We start from the raw sequence: 24,969 nt of genomic DNA, 5'->3' as shown, positions 1-24,969 counted from the left end.
AGAGCAAAGCTGACTTAATGTTGTCTCTGGCTAAACATCTTAATATCTGCTGCAAGGCATTGTTTTACTGGTAGTGGAGTTCCTCTGTTGTTTGTGATATGTCTCCATAAAATATCCAAAATATAGACATAAAATGATAATGAAAGGTGTTGGATACCACAAAGACAATTCTTTGAGAGCATCTCATACTTCATTAATATCTTGTTGAGTGAAAAGGTTGCTTAATTGAGATACAATGTTGAAATAAAATACAACATACAGGGTGGCGCAAGAAATGGTCCAACATTTGTTTCTGTAAAAAGTGTTTATTTCAGTCGAAATAAATAAATATAAAATATGATGTGTTAACAATATACCTGAAGGTTATGTTCTGTTTATGATGTGTTCAGTATGACCACCATCATGTTTACCAATTTCTCCAATACAAACTACTATGACCTGAATTACTTACTGACACATATCCTCAGTAACCTCTTTGCAAGCCTCATTTCTCAGCACTCACAGTTCCACCACTGTATGACAATGTTTAGGGAAAATCTTTTCCTTTAGATATCCCCTAAGAAAAAAAATCACACAGATTGAAATCAGGGCTGTTCAATGCCAGTTTTGTCCACATGAGAAAAGAGAGAGAGAGAGAGAGAGAGAGAGAGAGAGAGAGAGAGAGAGAGAGAGAGAGGAAATCGGTCTGAAGTGACATTTTCCTTAAAAGTTTCACGCAGGAAGTCTAAGACCACATTAGCTGTTTGGGTTTGGCTCAATTCTGCATGAACCACTGGTTTTGTAATTGAAACTCTTTTGCAAAAAGTTGAGGAACAAAATTACTAAACAGCATGTTTAGATATAATGTTCACTGTTCACTATGTGTTCAAAAAAGAAGGACCCTATTACCCCATGACTTGATATAGCAACTCGTGGAGTAATTCCTGGAGCTTGATGTATTCCATCATGAAGCATGTTTGGATTCTTGGAAGCTCAAATGTGCACATTTTGTTTATTAACAATGTCATTAAGGTGAAACTGCCTATCTGAGAACCAAACATTGTTCAGCAATATGCCTTGATTCACAGTCCATTCAGTGAATGTCGTTCTTTGATGTTTGCTGTCCATTGTTAATTTAAGCAACAGAGTTATTTTATAAGAATACAAAGGCAAATCATTTTTTTAAAATTTGCTGTACAGATAGTCTAGAAATCCCAAGATGAGCTGCTGTTTTCCCTGTTGATTTTCCTGGGCGTCTCAGTCATGCTGCTCCAATAACTTTGACATTTGTGGAGAACGGGCATTAGTAGGCCGTTCATACATCCTCTCAAGCACTGAACCATCACTATTAAATGTTTTCTTAAGTCCACATATTGTTTTAAATGAGGGCGACCATCTAGCTTTACACTGTGCACAAAACTGTCTCTGTGAAATAATCATACTTTTCTTTTCATGAAAAAATTATGCAGTTTTAATGAACTGCTTGACAGTCAGTCTTCCTTTGTCACCCATCTTGGAATGAAACACAAACAGTGCAATTGGAAATGAAAAAAAAAAAACTAAATCTCCATGAGATACTATCACTTTTACCAATATAACACACAATAACAACCAGTAACCTAGGAAAAAATCCCAAAACAAATGTTGGATCATTGAACCACTCTGGAATATGTTCAAGATGGACATATCAAAGAACTTCAAACAAGACTGTTTGGCTTCAAGTGTAGCTAGATCTGGGCTAACCTGAAATTCTACAAGGTTACTGATGTTATTTATTCATTGAGAAGTCTTCCTCTGAAACCCCAAGTTATAACAAGATGACTAACTTCTCATCAATTAAAAAAAGAGTATCAAGTACACTAGAAAGATGTTCACCTGAAATCCTTTTTTAATTATGAATATAACACAACTAATTACTGTCAACATTGTATGAATTTTTTTTTTTCAACTAAATATTTAAAATTAGTGTTTCATACCTGCATTGTTTCATGTCTACATAACAGGCCACAGTAAATGTTAAGGATTTTTAAACATCAGCATAAACTGTAGAGCTGCAGCTTTTAAATTGAAATATGGATACAAAAATGCAAAAATCATCCACAAATCAAGAGAATTTCACAAGGCACTTTACTATGGATAATATTCTATTAACAGAAACAAAAAATGGTAACACTTAAAACAGTCATATGACACCACGGTTCACTTTAAATCTGTGTAAATCTCCAACACTGACTAACTGCTGGCACACTGAGTTAAATGCAGTATTTTGTAACTGTTCACAAAATTATTCTCACTGTACTACTGTAACATAGTATATCACAAGCACATCCTAAACAAAATGTGTTCTAAAACTGTATTACTTGATACAAAAGCAAAATTTTAACTCAAAGTGAGAAACTATATAGCAAGTTAGAATGGTCACTACCTGAACACAAAATATTCAGTTTTTTTTCTTTTTTCAAATGAAAGACACACATGTTACTATATTACTGCTCACATTCATGGTCATTCACTGAAGCACACACTCTCTCTCTCTCTCTCACATACACACACACACACACACACACACACACACACACACACACACACACACACAGGAAAAAAAGAGAGAATCACTAAGAAACTGAAAAAAAGACCACAATTCATTGAGCTAAACAACACAAAGCCTTCAGTTATTTTTCATATCTACCAGCCAAGTTATTGCATGTTATGGGCTATGGCAATGGAACATTTATAAAACTAACAATAAAATGTCATGTTGGCATAATCACATTTTAGAGAAAGTTTATGTCACTATTACATCACACAGATGACACACATGAAGAACTCACTACATACTGTAACAATATTATGGAAAGGATAGTTGTTACTCAGCATAAAGCAGAGATAATGAGTCGCAGAAAGGTAGAACAAAAAGACTGTTGGAAAGTGAACTTTTGGCCAACAAGGCCTTTGTTGCACACACACACACACACACACACACACACACACACACACACACACACACACACACAAAACCACAGTCTCTGGCAGCTGAAGCCACACTCAACTTCTGGCTTCAGCTGCCAGAAACTGTGGTTATATGTGCGTGAAATGCAGTTTGTGTGTGTGTGTGTGTGTGTGTGTGTGTGTGTGTGTGTGTGTGTGTGTGTGTGTACGTACGTTGTCTATTTTTAACTATGGCTTTTTGGCCAAAAGTTTTCTTTTTCGACACGCTTTTTGTTGTGCCTATCTTCGACTCAGCATCTCCACTATATGGTGAGTAGCAACTACCCTTCTCATAATCTTGTCATTACATAGTGTAGCTTTTATGTCTGTTAATTCTCATGACACATGGTTGACAAATGACTGGTATAGCTACAATGGGTTAGATAGTTAATGTGATGACCAGCATTTACAAGTAAAATTATGAAAAAAGCTGAAACAGGGGCCAAAATAGCCCACAGAAATAAAATTTTGAAATTTGAATTAGCAAAAGGGGAGCTGCAGTACTGAGTGAAGGTGGGGCAGTGAAGATGGAATGAGTGTAGGGTGGGGGTTTTGGTGGGAGGAGGAGGATGAAGGGGTACGGGAAGGGGAAGAAGAGGATTAAGAGAGACTTAAAATGCAGGTTGGAAAGAGGGTAAAACTGTATATTCGCACAAATTCTGGATCATCACAGTATGAGATTATAATGTTTTGCCACAAATATTAGATACCCTCCACCATACATTGAAAAGTGGATTGTACAGTATAAATGTAGATGTAGAATATGACTTTAAAGGTTTCAACTGTTGAGATCATTTATATTATTAATATAAAATACATTAATTTGCATTGTACCAGGTTTATTCTGAGGAAGATCAAAACACTACCATGTGAGACAGGCTTACATACAGAGATGCAACAAAATTTTACTGGTAATTTTAAGTTATGAGTTGTTTCACACAAGACCACTAAATAATGTCACTGTAGAAATATTCTTCTGTTGCTCGTTTCTTAAACAAGGATGATGTAACATATCAGAGATACAATCTAACCGGGCTAACAAAAGCTTTAAAAGTTTTTTATTTATTCAACATTTTTGGATTTGGAAAACAATGGGTAAAACTATTACCCATGTGTACACTTTTTATGACTGATTAAGTACTCTGGTATTATGAAAAACTGTACACATTCACATTTTTGTTTTCATGGCAGCATTGCTTGAAATGTAGTGATACCAAATGTGGTTAAAATGTAATTGAGTACTCTCCATACTCATTAAACAAACTGTATATGTTTAGGTTCTCTGGGCTATTTTGCATTAAAAACAGACTTCTTTGAAGTACACCAGAACTCCTTTCAGATACTGTCATTCTTTAAAATAAAACTTTCAAATATACTAACATATTATTTACATTTTAGATAACAATGACATGCAATTGATAACACTTTATAATTCTGAACAACACAAGGCAACAACAGGAGCTTTTTCAAAGCTTCACATTAGTTTCTTTTTTAATCTTACATTTTAATCATTTATAGTCATTAAAAGACTGTTAACCAAATTTATTTCTCTCTGGAGACCTAGCACCACGTATTTCTTCGTTTCATTTAATGAGAGTCAAAACATTTGCTTAACTTTAGAGAGTTACAAACATATTTTTGAAGCAGTGCCACGAAGACATTAACAGCATTAGCATTCCATTTGTGCCTTTTGGTAATAAAATCAAAAATATTTAAAAGAATGTAACAAAAAACTATAACCTGAAATTCAACTAATATGAAGTTATGGAAAGTTCCAAACACAAAACAATATACAGTGTCTATGTAGAATTATAAAGGCAATTTTGTACATCCATAAATTACTAACGTTTGCAGGCATTAAAAAAATTTCAAATACTAATGATCTACAACATTACTTCACAAAAGTAATGCCATTCAAAGCATACAATTACATTAATTTGTGGAAATTATTTCTGTCAAAAGCCTTTTATACCAAAATTTTTTATTTTCATTTTTTGTACTTCAATGTTTTTATTCTGTCGGATGAGTTGTCATTGTCAAATCTAATATTTGTGACAGAGACCCAAAAATCTTTACAGACTGTAGTGTTTAAAGGGTTCATCCCTTTAAATCAGTGTAATGTGCCATCTCCTGTACACAAACAAATAAAAACAAAAAAGAAGAAAAATTTGTATAACCATTTATACAATACTTCAATATTCCATTCAAAATAATTGTTTAATTATAAAAAAGGAACATATTTCTTAAAATTACATTTGCATGATGCTGGTAACTTCCTATTTTTATTTTAAGAATGAGAGTCTTTACTGTTTCGCTTTGACATTACTCCAAAATTAAGAGAAGTTATACCAAAGTAATAGTGCGCTAAATGGTATTATGTCATTCAGTGAAGTACTACTGTAAATGGTAAATGGAAATATCACTATAACAGAAAAAATTGAAACTGAGAATACTATACAGGGGCAAATGTCATTTCAGCCATTTTAATTAGAATTTAAATTATGTCCCTACTGGGAGGTCTCCGGTAACTTAAGGCAGCGTAAGAATACTTTGGTTACAACAATGTTTTCCAACAAACTGTAATGGTAACAACAGTATAGGAATTTAAATGGTCATTCACCCATTTATAAATGTGGCTTCCATCACATGTCTGCTCTGTCATTAATAGTAAACATATACATATATATGAGATACAGGCATCTCATTACCACATGTGTCTTCTGCAAAATATACTTCTTATTTGTAAATTACTTTTGTCCTACGATTAATCTAACTTAGTCTCACTTTAGCCTTTGAATGCTTTTCTTGTATAATTTCAGCCTGGCAAAGGCTAAAACACCAGTCTTCATGAAACAGCAGTCTATTCTCAATATGGTAACAATTTTATTAATGAATAAATTCTAGTACGTTCTTCCCTAACAGTTCATATCTGACTTGTAAAATCAAATATTTATTTTTCATTCAAATTGGCAACCAGTACAAAAGCCTTCTCCAGTAATGGTTATGGTAACTGATTCAGTTTCCTCACTGGCCTCATCTTGCAGCTGCTCAACAAAACCACACTATTTCCAGAGACTGGGAAGAAGTATTACATAGCAGTAGTGCAACTATCTATCTCACTTTTTTGTATCATAAAAGTCTGAGAGAGATTTCTGTGAAGTGCAAATACATATTTTAGATTTAATAGTCACATTACGGTCACTAGTCCTCGATCGATTGTCACAGTTCTGCTCGTAAATACTGCTATCTGCTTTGTTGATGTACTACCTTTGAATGGCAGAGTTCAGGAGGAACGGAACATAAAACATTTTGCTTTCCAGCAGTAAAGTAGCTGCTGACTGTACCTGCAACATAAAAGCACTGAATTACATGAGTGTTTCACTAAATGTCTTCAACGATTTTGGGAGTGACAACATATCATTATGGCCAGTTATCATGAAAAACATGAAACTCCAGAATGAAGTGAAGCTGTATGCCACACTGGTACTACAGACATGGCTCTTAATGACTTAGCTATTCAGGCCTGATTTTCAACCTACCCAAAGGTGTAGAGAAACTGCAAGAAAGGTAAATATGGATGAGTAAACAAATTCAGATTCCACTCTTCTACATTTGAGTCACGTATTTTAACCACAACAACAACAACAACAACAACAACATGGTCAATTTCTAGCTTTCAAATTTTATGTCAGATTTACCATAAGATGAATTTTGTAGTAAATCTCCACCTTGTCCTTCATGCTTTAAAATCTTATGTGTATTCTGACTGGTATCCTAATCAAATTTCCATTATGCATCTTACAATCTGTTAATGACATTACAGACAGATAGAACAATAAAATTTTATTTCCATATTACCATCTCTGTCTCTGTGAAGGCTACATGTAAATATGCAGTAGATACAAAATCAACAGGTAACCCTCATCCACAAATGACACATTTTACTGTGATATATAAGATGATAAATCTTTTCTGGAACATATACATCCAAAAACATAATAAATTTTATCCAGCGCCAGAATTTTCTTTGACTGCTCACTGCTACACATCACTACCTGAAGAGGATATTTTACATAAACTCCTGGAAATTGAAATAAGAACACCGAGAATTCATTGTCCAAGGAAGGGGAAACTTTATTGACACATTCCTGGGGTCAGATACATCATATGATCACACTGACAGAACCACAGGCACATAGACACAGGCAACAGAGCATGCACAATGTCGGCACTAGTACAGTGTATATCCACCTTTCGCAGCAATGCAGGCTGCTATTCTCCCATGGAGACGATCGTAGAGATGCTGGATGTAGTCCTGTGGAACGGCTTGCCATGCCATTTCCACCTGGCGCCTCAGTTGGACCAGCGTTCGTGCTGGACGTGCATACCGCGTCAGACGACGCTTCATCCAGTCCCAAACATGCTCAATGGGGGACAGATCCGGAGATCTTGCTGGCCAGGGTAGTTGACTTACACCTTCTAGAGCATGTTGGGTGGCACGGGATACATGCGGACGTGCATTGTCCTGTTGGAACAGCAAGTTCCCTTGCCGGTCTAGGAATGGTAGAACGATGGGTTCGATGACAGTTTGGATGTACCGTGCACTATTTAGTGTCCCCTCGACGATCACCAGAGGTGTACGGCCAGTGTAGGAGATCGCTCCCCACACCATGATGGCGGATGTTGGCCCTGTGTGGCTCGGTTGTATGCAGTCCTGATTGTGGTGCTCACTTGCACGGCTCCAAACATGCATACGACCATCATTGGCACCAAGGCAGAAGCGACTCTCATCGCTGAAGACGACACATCTCCATTCGTCCCTCCATTCACGCCTGTCGCGACACCACTGGAGGCGGGCTGCACGATATTGGGGCGTGAGCGTAAGACGGCCTAACGGTGTGCGGGACCGTAGCCCAGCTTCATGGAGATGGTTGCGAATGGTCCTCGCCGATACCCCAGGAGCAACAGTGTCCCTAATTTGCTGGGAAGTGGCGGTGGGGTCCCCTACGGCACTGCGTAGGATCCTACGGTCTTGGCGTCCATCCGTGCGTCGCTGCGGTTCGGTCCCAGGTCGATGGGCACGTGCACCTTCCGCCGACCACTGGCGACAACATTGATGTACTGTGGAGACCTCACGCCCCACGTGTTGAGCAATTCGGCGGTACGTCCACCCGGGCTCCCGCATGCCCTCTATACGCCCTCGCTCAAAGTCCGTCAACTGCACATACGGTTCACGTCCACGCTGTCGCGGCATGCTACCAGTGTTAAAGACTGCGATGGAGCTCCGTATGCCGCGGCAAACTGGCTGACACTGACGGTGGCGGTGCACAAATGCTGCGCAGCTAGCGCCATTCGACGGCCAACACCGCGGTTCCTGGTGTGTCCGCTGTGCCGTGCGTGTGATCATTGCTTGTACAGCCCTCTCGCAGTGTCCGGAGCAAGTATGGTGGGTCTGACACACCGGTGTCAATGTGTTCTTTTTTCCATTTCCAGGAGTGTATTTTGTTTTAGTTTTATCTCCACATACAGTAACATTATTAATCATTCCCAAATTTATATTACAATTCTCTCATGGCCTTTCCATGACCTTTACAAAAGCTTTTAAGTCTAAAGAACCAGCCCAAATTTTGAGAGCTGCCACTAACATCTTATCTTGTACACCACAAATAATTTATTGGGCACAGCTGAGTAAAACTGAGAAACCTTCCACAGCTAACACAAGAGGCTACAGAAGCAGGCCAGTTCAGGTTAGCCAGATGAACTGACAAATTCTGTCTGTGGGGCACTGAGACTGACTGCAGCCAAGCTGAGGAACCAGAGCCATAATAGTATTGATGCAGCAGAAAGACAGATGTGCTGCAGGATGAGTGACCTGCTTGCTTGACATTTGAGCCATGGTTCTGTCATGGTTTGAGTGACAGAAACATACTTTAACAAAACAAGGGCAAGTCAAGCCTGTATAAACATTCTTCATCTCTAGTCAGATGAATGGCTGGCTGTCAGCCACCAGACCTACTATGGTCTAGTGGATCAACCATACTGCTGTTAGCTGTGGCTCTGCTACGCATTCTAAGACCAATGCTATGGACTTGACCCCCTCCAAATGGTGGGCCGCCTGGTGGCCTCCAGTTCAAGCCTGGGGCTGTCCAGCCACTCAGCAACTTTGCTTGTGCGTGCAAACTTCTAGCTGCCTGCCTCTGATCATGTCGGCAGGCACTACTGCTGCTGCTGCTGCTGCTGCTGTGAGCCATCTCATCCGTGCTGGATTCTGTGTGCCTCAGCAAACCCTGTCCTGTGCACTTGAGCAGCCTTTCATCTGTACTGTAGGCTGCCACCCACTCCTGTTCTTGCCGCAACACTGCTGTCATCACTCAACCAGCCATATGATGCTGTATAACATTGGGCCGTCTGTTGACGGCCGCTCCTCCTTGCAGGCCACCCCACTTATGGTCAGGTAATGCTGGCTTCTCCAGTACCATAATGAGTGTTTTAGTTGGCGAATGATAAATGAATGTTTCAACAAAGGCATTTTAATGAAGATGCATGAGGCAACAACAGGCATCCACTCACCACTCCACTGATAGCCCACCCAGGGTGATGAACTGCTGGCCTCCTGACCTCTGCCAACCAGGTTCAACCGCACTACAGTAGAGATCACACCACCGGTCTCAACAACAAGTTCTACCACCTCTACATTCAATGACAGAGGAACTTCACCAACTACCATCCCTGGAGAAGATGGCTCATCAACTACAGGGCTGCTGTTTCATGCACATGCAGCAAATGAGTTCAGTACTTTTTTGTGTTTTTGTATGACTGCAATTGCCATGGAGAGCCAACTGGTTTTATATATTTGGCTTTGAGCAACAGGTATGGCTTGTTAAGTTTAAGCATGTAATTTTTAGTCTTAAGTAGGTATTCAGGTGTAAAGATTAATTTATAAGAAGAATGTTGCATTAGTAATACATTCAAGGGCCACCACCACCACCATCATTATTATTATTATTATTTTATGTTGTTCTCTGTACCGAGGTTTTTTTATATAACTGTCAGAGAGGCGATATCATATGGGACTACGCTGGATGAAACGTTGCAACTTTTAGCAGCTCAAGCAGCTCAGTTGCAAGCAAACAATGCGAATACATCTAAGTAAATAAGGCTCTGGAAGCACACTAGGCAAATATAGCAGAGAAAGTAAAAGTCAAGAAGGAAAGGAAATAAGACTGGCATAGACCAATTGCTCCAGAAGAAGTGGAGAAAATATGACAGGAATATGAAGCTTGGTGGAATGAAAATGTCAAGTATGTTTCCCCAGCAGTAAATAATATTAGAATTTTGAGGGAGCATCAAAGATTAAAAAGCAAGAGTGCTTGTGTGGGAGCATGAAATAAGGAGAAGGAAGCCGAGTTTAATAGATGCACAAAATTCTGGTATTGCAGAAATTATGCAGAGTAATGTAGAATTATCAGCTCTAATATCTTGGGGAAATGCAGAGTCTGAAGTAGCTGTAGTATGAGATACAGCAACTGTGTGCTGCACTGACGCAGATGAGTATGTAATTAGCAATATGGTTGATACTTGCACAGGTGCAATAGTGGTATTTATGCCACTGGGTGATAATGGTGGTTGTTTAGATACGACACAGCCTGGGCTCCACAGGGCTATACATTTTCAAATGATTTTTGGGTTGTGCAGAGTGGAACTGTGGAACTGCACACAGTAATTATGTTATAGATATTACAAAGTATGCACAGGAAGGTACTGCTGTTAGTTATGTTGCAAATTGTGAGGATAATAAACAAGTACAGACTCACTCACTTTCAAAGGATGCAAATTCATCACCACCTGTAGTGGCATCGCCTCCTCAGAAGAGGACTGAGGAAGAGAAGAGAGAGGAAAGGTTTGCAAGGCTAATGATTGAGCCAAAAAGGCAGAATCCTTTCAGGAATGTGTATGCGATCATCATAAAAAAAAGCTGGTAAGACTTGTAGTGTCACAGGTACTGAAGGTAAGAAAAAACATCATGTAATTGTTCTTTGGCAGCACGCAGGTGAAATAAGGAAGACATTGTTTCAGTTGAAGGAGACTGCTACAAATGACATGTTGTAGTAAGGGTCTATTATGATGAAAGTAGAATTACCTAAACTGCATATGATATCTTTAAGATAGGAAGTTGGTTTTGATGAACAAGGTAAAAGAAAGAATGGAATTGCAACAAGAAGTCTATCTGTAATTAGTGTTTAAGTAAAGGGAGTAAGTGAAACTACTGATCACTGTATCGTGTGTGGTGGTACCTTATGTAGTTGTTGTATGAGCATAGATTTAAGTACGTGTTTTTGGAGAAAAAGTAAAGGTAACTTTTGTTTAAAAGACAAAGTTCTGGATGGTATACCAAAGCAAAGAGCACAGAAACCACCAGACAGACAAAAATAAATGCTTAGTTAAGTAGGAATTAGATAAGAAGCTGCTGGATGTACAAGAAGAAATGCTATGCATTAGAAAAGACTGAGCAGAACTATTTACTGTTAAATGATTGCTGATGAATTTGACAATGAAAGAGAATTTGGTGATGTACTATTTGTAAGATGATAAAACAGAATCATGAGTCCTATAAAGAGGAAAGGAAAGTCCAGCAGACTAATTATGGAAAGTACCGTTTATAATTAAGAAACAGCCAATGAACATTGTGGTTTAAGCTGAACTAGTGCAAATGAGGAACCAATGTATTGTATATAATTGTCAACTTTTAAAATATGTATCAAGACATAGTGGAATTGCTCTGAGCTGAATTAAGTGTGCTGGATCTTCTGAAGGAAGAAGCACATTGTGTCACAAATAATTTAAAGGTGTGACTGAGTAAAATACACACACCTTCTACAGATAATGCAAGACACTGCAGAAGAGGGTCAATTCGGACCAGCGAGTTGAAGTTACATCACGGGCTACTCGCTGATATGACAAGTACTGTTTATGAGGTGTTGAGATGGTTACCACAGGCTACGGACAAGTGGAGGGACCAGAGATATAATACCATTCAAGCAAGAGAAAGATGGAGCTGCTGCAGTGTGGGTGATCTGGTTGCTTGACATCCGACCCACTGTTCTGTTATAGCTTGTGTGATAGAAGCCGATGCTTTAGCAAAACAAGGACTGGCCACACTCAAATAAATACTTCTCATTTCTAGCCAGAGGGATGGTACTGTCAGCCATCAGCTCCAAAAGGGGGATCTAAGTTGGTCTCCTAGTCTATGTGCATCAACAAGTCTCCACCTCTGTACCCTGCTGCTCTTAGTTGTGGCCCTGCTGCTCACACTAAGGACAGTGCTGTAGGCTTAGCGCCCTCCAACTGGTGGACCATCTGGTGGCCTACAGTTCAAATATGGGGTAATGCAGCCGCTCAGCCACCTTTACTTATGTGGACAAAATTCTTGTTGCCTGCTTCTGCTTGTGTAGGCAGACACTGCTGCTGCTGCTGCTGCGAGCCATCTATCAACACAGGGTCCATGGCATGATTCTGCACATCTAAGCACACCCTGTCCAGTGCGGCCTCTTGTCTGTATTGCAGGCTTTAATCCGGTGCTACTGTCAGTGTACTTGCATTATTTCTGCTGTCATTACTCTATAAACTGTAATGACGCTATAGGCCCCAGCAACTTGCTGACGGTCGCACCTCTTTGCAGGCCACCTTCGACATACATCTGGGTGATGTTGGCCTCTTCAATTATCATCATGACTGTTGTAGTCGATGAGCGATAAACAAATGTTGGGACTACAATGATACATCAGATGACTACCACTCACCGCTACACTGCTAACCCTGCCCATGGGGGGGGGGGGGGGGTAATTTCAGCCTCCTGGCCTCTGCCAACCCAGTTTAGCCCTGTCACAGTAGGGGTCACACCCATGGCCCCTACAGTTTTATAAAGCACAGCACAGCTATTCTATCTAACAGAACTTCAATGTTCAGAAGGTAACTGCTTCTGTTGGTACTATAAACCAAGAACTATATAAATAAAGTAAAATGTTGATTTGATCCCTGTGCAGTTCTATGACATACTCAAATTAACTACTGCTGTAGTTACACCTTATCATAATGTCAGACACCCTATCTGTCCCTTATATGTGCCTAGGTTTCAGGTGAATAACCTATGATGTTCACATCAGAACCACTGACAATCTTGCATCATAGCTATTACCAAAAGCAGAATACTAACAAGAGTAGATCTACTTGCACAAACATATGCTTAAGATATGCACTGCTATGTGTTACATAGGCAGTGCCCCATACATTCTGCACATTAATGAGTGGATAGCAACAAACAGCTTTAAGCAATAATGTTTACTTACCTGAAAAATACATTCATTAGTGTGATGCCAAATATTTGGATTTTTCAGCACTGATTTTCTAAGCACTAACTTTCTAAAAATTTGTGCATGGACAGCTTACCACCTTTTTACCTACTGTGCTGTTTCCTATAATTTGCAATGCAAACAGTCAACATGAAGTCAGAGCTAATAACAATTACTGGATGTGGAGTGCCCTTGGCTTTGATTTGAGTTAACCAGAGATGGTGCAACTTGTTGTTTTTCAGATAAAGTATGAAAGTATCAAGCAACATTTCCAATACACAGTCTGAGTGGTCAACAACAAGCTACATACTGACTTGTCTCACGAGACAATATCTGTTCTCTCTTTTTTTAAATGTCAATGGACCAATGGCTGTAAGAGGAAGCCAGGATGATAAATGGCTTCCAAAATGGTGAGCTGAGAGTCAATACCATATCCTCCTGATACAGAAAGATCTATCACCTAGTCAGTGTATAAGTTTTCACTCACAGAAAGCTTCTCACTTTCTTCTCAAAATACTAAACAAATTCACAGTCTAGGAGAAAATAAGAGTATGATTGACTGTCTTAAGGTGAAGAGAAATGAGACAAAATAATGTTTTGTATAAATTACAATGCTACCAATGTTACTCATTTGGATAGATATATGCAACTGAGATATCATGGACAAAACAGAGAATTAATTGTGTTCAAATTTCTACAATTGTCTTGCATAAGATTGTATTATATATCTGTCTAGATTTTACAACATTCACACCACATTCAATACAAGCATGTGCTTTTGCACACGACTTCCCTTGATAAAAATTTGTCCCCATGCTCGCGCCTTGCATATCTACTGTGACCTCATTATTAACTCAGTCTACTTATTGCACAAAGAATTCTGCCAACAGAACTGTACTAAACTGGCATATACATACTAAATCTGATTACTCAGATTGTAAGAATAATAGTAACATAATTTGCTATTATTATAATTCCAACAAAAATTAATGGGTATAAGGAGCAATTAGAATCAGTAAGTTGCTTTAGACATTAATCACTAAGCCAGCAGCAGCATCATGGGAGTTCATTTTGTCTTTTTGACAAACTGACATTACTTTTGAAGACTACGAGTTCAGACCTGCAGCTCAATCTTCCCTGCTTTTTTTTTAATCTCAGTCTCTTTTCTAATTACTGCAAAACACATTCTCAGTCATTCATTTCCTTTTTTCTCTTGATTTCTCAGTTCTTTCTTTCTACAGTTTGCATCAATTACTACCAACAACTACTACTCTCTTGATCTGGCAAATGCCCTCTTTGGAAATTCTTAGAACTACTGTCTTCATTACTGATTGATTTAGCTTCTGCTTTCTACCGTACACTTTCATAGTGTGCACTTCATTCACATTTTTACAGAGGCTGCTGGGCAATTTATTTTTCCATATTTTCCTTATTTACAATTTGGATGTGAATTACTTAGTTTTAAAAATAATTTAGGAGTAAAGGCAACAACATAGAAAGTAGCAGAGGCATTGATTCATCAACAGATACATGAAAAATTTTCAATATTTCAGATGAATCCATTTTTGAGACACACACACAACTCTACTACATTGTTCTGAGACTGCAGTTTAGCAAACAGACTGAAGTGAGGTGCTGTGTTTTGGTGCGTCCCTATGCCACTCCACAGGATATTTTGTAGGTCAGGTAGGCAGCGGACTACCATGGGTGGACAGAATTGTGGGTAGCAGGGCCCTCATATCCAGGCACAATGATAGGCACAGCCCTGATGGAGGAGATGGTTCAGTTGTTCCAACTGGTCCATTCGTAAGCCACACCCACTCCCAGTTCACCGATACAATCGTTCATATCCCTGTGGAAGACCTGTCCAATTTACCCATCTGGCAAGACATATTCTAGTCCTGTCATAGGCTTATCCTACCCAGGCAGAAGCAGGGTCATCTGTGAAAGCAGAAATGTCATATAACAGCTATTTTGAAGTTTTTGCACAGCATTTTATATGACCATGACCACGACCACCATCTTACAGTCAACCCAACAAATGACTTACTGTCGCCGACCAGCCAGTGACAGAACACTCTTCCGAGCACAAAATTCTCAATTTAAGTGGTTGCTTCACAAGCTGTGCCATCTGTATCCACTTTTCCAAACTACAAAGATGGGATTTATTCTTGTACTGCATCCTTTGCTCCTGTAATTCTCCTGGCCTTAATATCTCTTAATTCTCTGCACCCATTTCTCTTCCCCACAATCTCCCTTTCCTCTATTCTGTCACCTGCCCAGAATATATTTCCCCACATCATCATCATCATCATCATCATCACTGTAAACTGTGAACAGTTCCAGTGTTATTGTGTTGCATTCCTATCCCTTGCAACTGCTGTCTGTTCCTCCTCCATTCCTACCTCATATAGCTGCTGTCTCCCTCTAAGCCCATGACTGACACACACACTAGGATGCAATTTCACATTTAAATCTCCCATGATGTGCCCCTGAATACAATGTTTTACAGTCCAAAGTCTTCCATATTTTGATGACCGGACTAATGGCATTTAAAATCAATCTTTTTGTCATCAGTGCAGAGCACAGAACTGGAGCCATAGTCAGTGATCTATTTCCTACTTGTTAAGAGCAGTGAATGATTAAAAAATCAGCAATAAATGCCTGAAATTTATATTAATAAGCATGTTCCTAAACAGTATGCTTTTTCAAGATTTCAGATCTAGAGTTATTAACACTTAGAGCACGGTGCCCGTACGCCATACGAGCGTGGCCGCCCTGACTTTGGCGACAGCGCCCATATACCATACAGGCGAGCCTTTATTCGGCTCCAAAGCAGTTTCGTCAACTAATGTGGACGTATGTCATTCTTCTTCTGCAAGAGGCAAGCACTTATTGGCTATCTCATCCTGGGAGCAGCTGTGAGCACTGCAAAGTCAAAGTTACCTGCAGTTCATTCACAGGTGTTTACGATCGTGAAAATATCGCGCAGCGAGTTGACGGAGGCAGAGATCTTAGATATTCTTTATGGAGATAAAGGATCTGAAGTTGATGATTCAGACAAAGAGGATTCGTACTCTCCAGACGAAAGTACAAGTCACGATTCAGGTATGTATATGTCTCAATTGTTCATAAATTGAAGAGCCCGTTTGCCCGAAAAACTTTGAGTGGTGGTAAAAGCTGTTTTTCCACTTGTTTATAGTGTCAACTGTCAACAGTTTTATTTTATATAAAGAGAACACTAGCTAGAATGTATTCCTCGGAGACTTTATTCACAGAATGGGGAAGAAATTGGCTGAGAAGAGCGGAAATATTTTTCAGCAACAAGCCGCTTCATCCTCACAAATTGAGAGGACATTTGCAAGGCACTTTCTAGAGAAGGTCCCACCCACTGTAAACAAGGTGAATACTACTAGGTACTGCAAAGTATGTTCAGACAGGGGGAAGAAAGAGACGGGTAAGCGCATCATCAGGAAGGAAGTAGATGGTGATACAAGGACTGTGGCGTTGGCCTTTGCGTCCCACAGTGTTTCCAGGATTTTCACACGAAGGCTAACTACATCTGAACTATTAAAATACTCTAGTTTACAGGTACCGGCAGTTAGACAGTCAAGTGATATTTTGTTTTAAATTTAGATACAGTAATAATGGCATTACTCAAGAGAGAGATCATGTAAAACTTTTTTTATCCGCGATATTTTTGTTTTCTTTTTTTAATTATAACACCCATTTGTATTTTATATTGTAAAATAAACTCACTATCATGTAAAGCTCTTACTTTTTCCTTTTAAGTGATGCAAGAACCATATTCCTATCATTTTCCTGTTCTTTGCAATCTAATTTCAAACATTCATTAAATATGGCAGTTCACAGCCAAGTGCCGGGTGTAAAGAGGGCAGTGTTGAAAGTGTTATGGCTAAGGCCATGATCATGACTACTACTGATGCAAGTATTTTAGAACATATGAAGCTCAAAGGAAGCCAGTGACAAATAACCACCACTGCTAGGAACCACAACAATGGAAGTTTCCTGTTCTTCTCTCCAACTCTGCAGACTAATTAGTGACTATTTTTTAATGTTTACATTTCTTACAAAACTCAGTTTCATAGGCCATGAAGAAGACTTAATACATTATGAGAAATAATTATCTGACATACCTCTGGTAACCGCAGAATAAGGTCGTGGAAACGAGAGTGCTGCTGTGGAAATTTGTTTTCCACAAAACTTCTGAGACACATAGTATACCGCTCCTGAATTGCTTCCAGTTCTGTCGTGCTACCTCGACCTAGAAAGGAGTAAAATGTAAATGTAGCTATTTTAAATACGTCCTAAAATACTGTAAATAGTCACTGTGTTAATGAAGAATAACACAGAACTATTTTCATAGCTACATTAACTATTTTAACAGGAAATGGTGCCACATGTCAAACATTTAGATATGAAAAACAGTTGCAGCTTTGTAAACACAGAGACAAGAGCAGATTTATGTAATGAATTTATCACCACATGCATACTAGGAAGATTTCCGAATGATTCCAGACATTACAAGACATCACTGAAGTAGTCTTCTGCAGTTACTTCACAAATGAAGTAACTTGATACTCTAAAATATACATGTATTTGACAATGTTAAACAGTTTATCAGTATTAGACACTACAAGACTGTTCATTACTTCATTCTACTTTAGTATCCATAGCATATGCATCAATTTGGTTACATAGTCAAAGAAGGTGAAGTCAACATCATATTGACACTCACCATCATCTTTGATATCATTTGGGTCACTTTTACATAGTATTCAGGTGAACTGTGATAGGTTAACAGTAGCTAGTAACTCCCACCCACCCACCTAGTCTTAGTAGATTGCCAAATAGAGACCATTTAGCACAACACTCATTACTTGCAACACCATTAGCAACATGTAAAAGTTGCCCAACCATCTCCTCACAGCCTACATATTTCCACAGTTCTAAGCTGCAAAAATTGTTTCCAGATTGAGGCAGTAAGGATGGGTGGCATCACTGCTCTTGCTGTAATACCACTTGTCATAAGGTAAGGTTTACCCTGAACATCAACAATTTGCAGTGTAGTTAGAGGCAGACACAGGGGAAGAGAACATTGGGTTTTCTGCTGCTCTGGCTGTCTCACATGTAGGGGGTTTTCGTATAGTCAGAAAATGTGTGGCCTGGTCACAATTCAAGTAAGTACAAGAATGTAGCTCAATAACTAACTATTCTTGTTGCCAGTTCCCCTGTAGCAGCTAACGTTTTTGACCGGGACATGTTTTCTCTTTTTGGGTTTTAAATTAATGATTCAGTAAATCTTGTTGCAACTGTCACACTGTTTCATGACAAAAAAAATCTATGTTCAAACTACCACCAACTTTTTGAACCAACATTAGGCTGTACTAAAAACTTCCTAAGCTCATACATCACTTAAACCTTCAGTACTACTGCAGCTCTGTACAGCATGATCTGTCCCGTTTGTTACAGAGAACCTGTGAAAGCTGAATTACACAAATTATCAGACTCAAGTGTCATCAAGCCCATAGGCAGACCATGGGGTCATTAGTGGTCTCTCAAAGATACCTAAAACAGTTCATTCAGGGTATTTCTAATTGTGCAAATTACCTGTATGACACTTTGGCAACAGGACTTACCTGGGAACAGCATTTAAAGAATTTCCAGGCACTATTTGCACAACTCCAATTGAAACACTTTCATTGTTGGTTGGATAAATGTAGTTTTTTTGCACCTCGTATAAAATACCTAAGGTAAATTTTGAGCAAGAATGGAATCGTGTGCATGCTAGAATTTCAAGTTCCCCACACCCAAAAACTACAACAGTTCTTTAGTAAGGTTAATTGCCTTGGGTAGTTCATACACTTAGCATCCCAAATTTATGATCCACTTATCAGACATGGAAAAGGATGTCAATTTTATGTGGTCTGACAACTATCATTACGTATTTATGAATTTGAAAAATGCCTTAAATCTGTTCCTTTCTAGTGACATTCACACAGGAGAAGCATCTCTTGCTCATGACAGACAAGTCACAATATGGCATTAGTGTTATCCCACAAGCATCTAGACAGTAAGGAACAACCTACAGCATTTGCATTCTTAACACTGCTCAGTACTCTCAAATAGAGATGGAAGATTTAGTACTCATATATATGCTATTAAAAATCATGTGCTCTTTTAAGGGAACAAGTTTCACTTATTAATGGCCCATAAATCACTAGTTTCCCTTTTAAACCCACACTCAATGTTTCCCAAGAAACAGCAGAATGTCTGAAACCATGGGCCTTGTTCTTTAGTCATTATAACTATGAAATCCATTATTGGCCTACCATGCAACACCGTAATGCATAGGTCCTATTCTGCCCTCCTATGGGACTTAATACAGACTTTGGTCACTGTGCTGATGTATGTTTTGCAGTATAGAATAATTTGTGGCACACCCACAATGAGTTTCCAATTACAGCATACAAAGTAGCTACAGCTACATCTACATCTACCGGCCAAGTATTGCTGCTGCCATAGAACATGCAATCTGTCCTGCCTGTGCCTAAAAGCATATAAAATTTAACTCACTGGGCTTGGTGCTTCATGTCCATAACCAGCACACAAAGCCGTGGTATCCGGCTAGTTCCCATGTCTAGATTTGCAACTTTGACCAGATCCTGTAATGGATCTAGAGTATCATAACTGGCCACAGGAGGCATCAACTTTTTGATTTCAAGGCCAATCAGGATCAGTTAATTCGCCACTGCAACCAGTTCTGGCCACATAAATAAATAAAAACAGTACCACCGGACACAGCAGTCAAGGAGTCACAACAACTAGAACCTTAGGACTGCTACTAAGCCTGCTGGAAGATGCACACCCATTCTGCCATCCACATCTATGCCCCAACATCATTGCAGCCTCCAATACCATGGCACATCCACGTAGTTTGTTGAAGTCTCCGGTAAGCACATGTGGGAACCCACAAAGGAGAGCCTCTTTTACCACACACCCCTCTTCCTCCACCCAAACTGATAATTCAGGCCCCAGTGATCAGTCAAAACTGGTGGTTCAGCTGGCCATATGCCAATCATCAGCCTCAAAAATTGCCAATCCATATGGCATTATGCAAATTGGTGTGGGGGAGATCTGAGCACTACCTTCCTTCTACCTTACTGGTCCAGGCATAAACCAGCCCAATATTGGTCCTAGCTGCTGGTTAAAGAGTGAAGAAATTTAGTATCTCTGTCCAGTAATAGTATTGATTCACATAGCAACTTGAGAAATCTCTGGTTCCTATCACTCCCAGTGACGTTACATATGAACAAATTACTTTCTTCTAAATGTATACAGAAAAAAGGTTGTCCAATATACAGAACTAACTAGTTTATGACATTTGACACTGGCATTACGAAGTGGACTGATTAATTTTGTGCAGCTGATAAACAGATAATTTTCCACAATGCTGTCAATACAGTTTGATTAAGTTGTTGGGTACTGAAATATATTTTTTTTGGGGGGGGGGGGGGGGGGGGTTGGGGGGGGGTTGGGGGGGGGGGGGAGGCACATTATGGATGCTATCTAACAATATTGTTGAGCCTTTACACCCTGAATGGATCACTGTAGATCACATGTAAGTCACACTGCATTTCCCAGTCTATGTGGACAATGCTGAACAGTGCATTCTGTAACAAATTGGACACATCTGTAACATGCACCATGACATAAGAGTGCAATTACAAGGGCTCACCAATGTTAGTGAATGAGCAAGTTGGTTATTTATTTATCATAGATGAGCAGACATGATGTATTGTAGCAAAAAGGATAGAAAAACAACAGCATAACAGCATTAAGTTATATGTTCTTCAGAACTGATAAATCATATTAACTTCTCATAGCTGGCAGTTATAGTTTACAGGTTGCTCACTTGAAGCATGTTCTCTGCACTTTTCCATATAACAAATGTGTGAGGATATAAACTTACACTCACTGTTATATGTCTGGCCACTCTGACATGGCAAAAATAAATATAACACAATAACAAAAGCTAGATTTTCCCCCCAGAATCTAGGGCTATTAAATTATGCACAAAAGAATGTCTGTGCTTGAATGTTATCCACTTTCCAGATGTAAGGTAGCATTTGTTATACTTTAAGTAATAATTATTTGCATTTAACCTCTTTAATAGTTCCTGATATAATTCAATTACTCACAATCAGCTTGTTGACACTCAGTCTGTGGTATTCCAGCAGAAAATCCTGGTACCCTAAACTGAAGAAGAGAACACAGTCTGCTGGCTGCACAGTAGCAATGTGTGAACTGTATGATTTTCTATAAGAAGTGGAAGCATAGTCCAACATGTTTTATTTTATTTTATTTTATTTTATGTACACTGTAAACTGAGAGTCAACCATCTGGAGAGAGCACTGTCTCTTGAAATGCATAGTTTAATTGTATCAAGTATAATGAAAGTGGTTGAATTCAAATAATTATTACTGACGTGGTCTATGGTTATGACTTTAGCTGAAATACATCCAGCCACTTTACTTTGATTAATTTTATTTTTGTCTTTAAAGGGTACTTCGTAAGATTACACAGCACACATTAAATACAATTATGGTTTCAGTAACTACCTTGATTTAACATTGTGATGACCTTTAAGCAGACATATTCTTCCATCTGCAGTTTAATTTTGCGAAACATGAGAGTAACATGCGTTATTTTTTCCACCATCAACCCTACATCTTGTCTCAACTGATCCATTGTTATTGAACGACCCATCATTGAAGTGAGACATGTCTGCAGGATACACAGATTATTTGATACCTAGAACAAGAACATTGATAAGCTTGCAAACAAATCAAGGAACAATTGTATCTTAAATATGTTTATTTGCTAATTAACAATGAAACCACATTTTGGGGAAAATCAGTTTACAATGGTAACATTTTCAGAAGGAAAAAAATTATAATAAGAATTACACAACTGATGTTACTCCTAAAATGTCCTGAAGACACATCTTTAAAAAGCTCAGTATTTTCGCAACTGTGTCACAACACACTTACTCATCATTGTCATTTTCAATAGGGGGTGGGGGTACAAGATATGATTAAAATAATGAGACTAAAAGCAATGTCTGCAGTGACTTATAGGATATAAATTTAGTACAGAAATGAGTCAGCAACATGAATACATCAGTCATAAAAATATATCACAGTGTACCAAATATCTTGTCTGCAATATAACAGATTTTAACACTTCTGTGCCACTGAAGAGTACCTGCACACAGATTCTTAAGATATATGTTTTTAGATATGATATAATTCATATTAGCATCATAAGATTATAAGAGTTAATGAATTAAAGTTATTATAATCTATTGCACTTGAATAAAATAAAATTCTTTCTTTATCTTACAAACTTACTTCCAAGGGCTTCCCAAAACATTTTTTTAAATTTAATTTAAAGAATTAACTGAACAAGTTGGCCAAATTGTTTCAATCTGTCTAAAGGCTAGTGTGAGGGGAGTGAATTTTATGTGTGTCAAGTTTTTCTGTACTCCATTATTATTAGAGCACTAAGTCTCTGAAATTTATTTTGTGCTTCTAGTTAATTTTTTAAAATGGTTGATAACACAATTAAGAGTAGCTGTGTAAATTCAGTTGATGGTTACTCACAGCCCTGTGAATGAAATAGTGTTTTCTCTTTGTAGAACATCATTATTTAAACCAATTATTAAATAATCATTTCTTCTTATTCCTATTTGAATTTAACTCTCTCGCAGGAGAGCTTCTGTAAAGTTTGGAAGGTAGGGGATGAGGTACTGGCAGAAGTAAAGCTGTGAGGATGGGACGTGAGTCGTGCTTGGGTGGGCAGTTGGCAGAGCATTTGCCTGCGAAAGGCAAAGGTCCCAAGTTTGAGTCTCGGTCCGGTACACAGTTTTAATCTGCCAGGAAGCTGCACATATATTGTCTGCGCATGATCAATCTCCCAACATGCCAACAAGTGAGTGTCCTTTATCCATTCAGTTATTCATTCATTGAGTATAACATAAGATACCATTGGCATAACTGAATCACTTTAAATTAAAAGGCAAAATATGTTTGCTGTAAAAAAGTAAACTTCTTTCATTGTGCAAATTAATTAATGAGGCTAAGAAAATGTTAAGACCACTGCAACAAGACATATGAAAATCATCACCTAGTGTTTAATGCACTACAACATATACATGTGCTTAACCTTAATTTCCCCTAAAGTTCCTTCCAAACAGTTATACAGGAATGGAACTGAAGCATAATTTACCTGTCTCTTATTTTCAGTTTTTGCATGAAAGAAATACATTATATCAGTAATCTCACCGATTTTAGTATTTCCATGTAACTATGTGCTTGCTTTATCAAATAATAATCATTATTGTAAAAAACGCACAGCATGTCACAATTCATTAAAAACTGACCTCCTGAGTGAAGTCCGCTTCACTACTGTCGTTAGCAAGTTTATGAACTCCATGCATTGCTTGATACGCAGATGTTGTTAGAACCAACAATTCATGCCATTTGTGAGTCAAGAGCCTCGTATGAACCTGCAGCAGATAAAAAATTCATTTTAGGAGAAACACTAAAAATACTATAATACTAATTTGTCTAGTGAGAAAGGGGAGTAGACCTAAGAATACCGATAGGTAAAAGAACATTATAAGTATTATCATTATCACCATCATCATCATCATCATCGATAAACATTTTGGGTCTAATTATCCAGTTTACAACAAATTCAAATCTGCAACACGTGGAGACAGCACAGTCTTACTATGTCACTATTGAAAGTTAACTTTATGTGAGGAAGTCCCCCCACCCAAACACATATCTCCAATAAGGTGTTCAGTCTGTTACATGAAAGAGTGTTTTACAGCTAAGCATGTTATAAAAAAGTACTTTTTAGGTGAAAATAAGTTCTAGTCATGAACTGATGGAATTTGTAAGATTATGGGTAAATCACATTTTGTGTACAGTCCCTGTCAACGTTAGCAATCTCACAATATTGTTTGTAGCACTATCGCAATCATTTAATAGTGAATGTCATGTTGTAATGCCTGTCAGTTTGTTTAAAGTGAATGATGAAGAGTGAAGTGTACATCAGTTCTACTTTTGTAAATGTTCTGTATGAAGCACAAAGCACATGCATAGTGCCAAAACTTCATGAGAAAGATTCAGATTCTTTATCTGCCATTGACCACATACACTAGAATAGTATTTCTCAGTGACATCAAAATACAGCTGCAATCAAAGTATTAAAATTAGTGTTCACATTACATGTACAATATAAGTATCTTAAATACATCTATAACCTTAAAAATTAATATCATCATTGTCCATACCATAGAGTTATTTTATATTGTAACATGAAATTTATGTTAGCCAGTCACATGATTCCAATCATAATATTTTAAATGATTAGGATCGAGCAGCGAAAGGAAACTTGTTAAAACATTTCAAAGCCATTCACTATACGGGAGTTTCCTGTTATTGCCAACCTGTGCTTGGGATGTCAGTGTTGCTGTGAAAGACCAAGATGCAACGCCTGCCCAGTTCACCCACTCCGCAGTTCCTACTCCAGTCCTATCACAAATTTATTCTATCCCATC

General features: G+C 38.4%; 1 protein-coding gene across 2 annotated transcripts in view; it reads right to left on the bottom strand.

Moving 5' to 3' along the window:
- Positions 1–2,083: 2,083 nt before the first annotated feature.
- The window catches only part of LOC126297737 (hormone receptor 4-like), a 279,280-nt gene continuing 256,394 nt past the window's right edge, over positions 2,084–24,969 (bottom strand). For both annotated transcript variants that reach the window (XM_049988886.1, XM_049988885.1), the window contains exons 10-13: positions 23,782–23,907; positions 21,959–22,151; positions 17,474–17,601; positions 2,084–6,311 (exon numbers count right to left, since the gene is read on the bottom strand). In XM_049988886.1, the coding sequence (XP_049844843.1) occupies positions 6,231–6,311; positions 17,474–17,601; positions 21,959–22,151; positions 23,782–23,907 (528 nt within the window). In that variant the 3' untranslated portion in view covers positions 2,084–6,230. The remainder of the gene's footprint in view (positions 6,312–17,473; positions 17,602–21,958; positions 22,152–23,781; positions 23,908–24,969) is intronic.

Source organism: Schistocerca gregaria, chromosome X, assembly GCF_023897955.1.
Source record: "Schistocerca gregaria isolate iqSchGreg1 chromosome X, iqSchGreg1.2, whole genome shotgun sequence".
Taxonomy (NCBI): Eukaryota; Metazoa; Arthropoda; class Insecta; order Orthoptera; family Acrididae; genus Schistocerca; species Schistocerca gregaria.
Note: the sequence above shows the minus strand (reverse complement) of the source record. Positions and strands in the feature narration are given on the sequence as shown.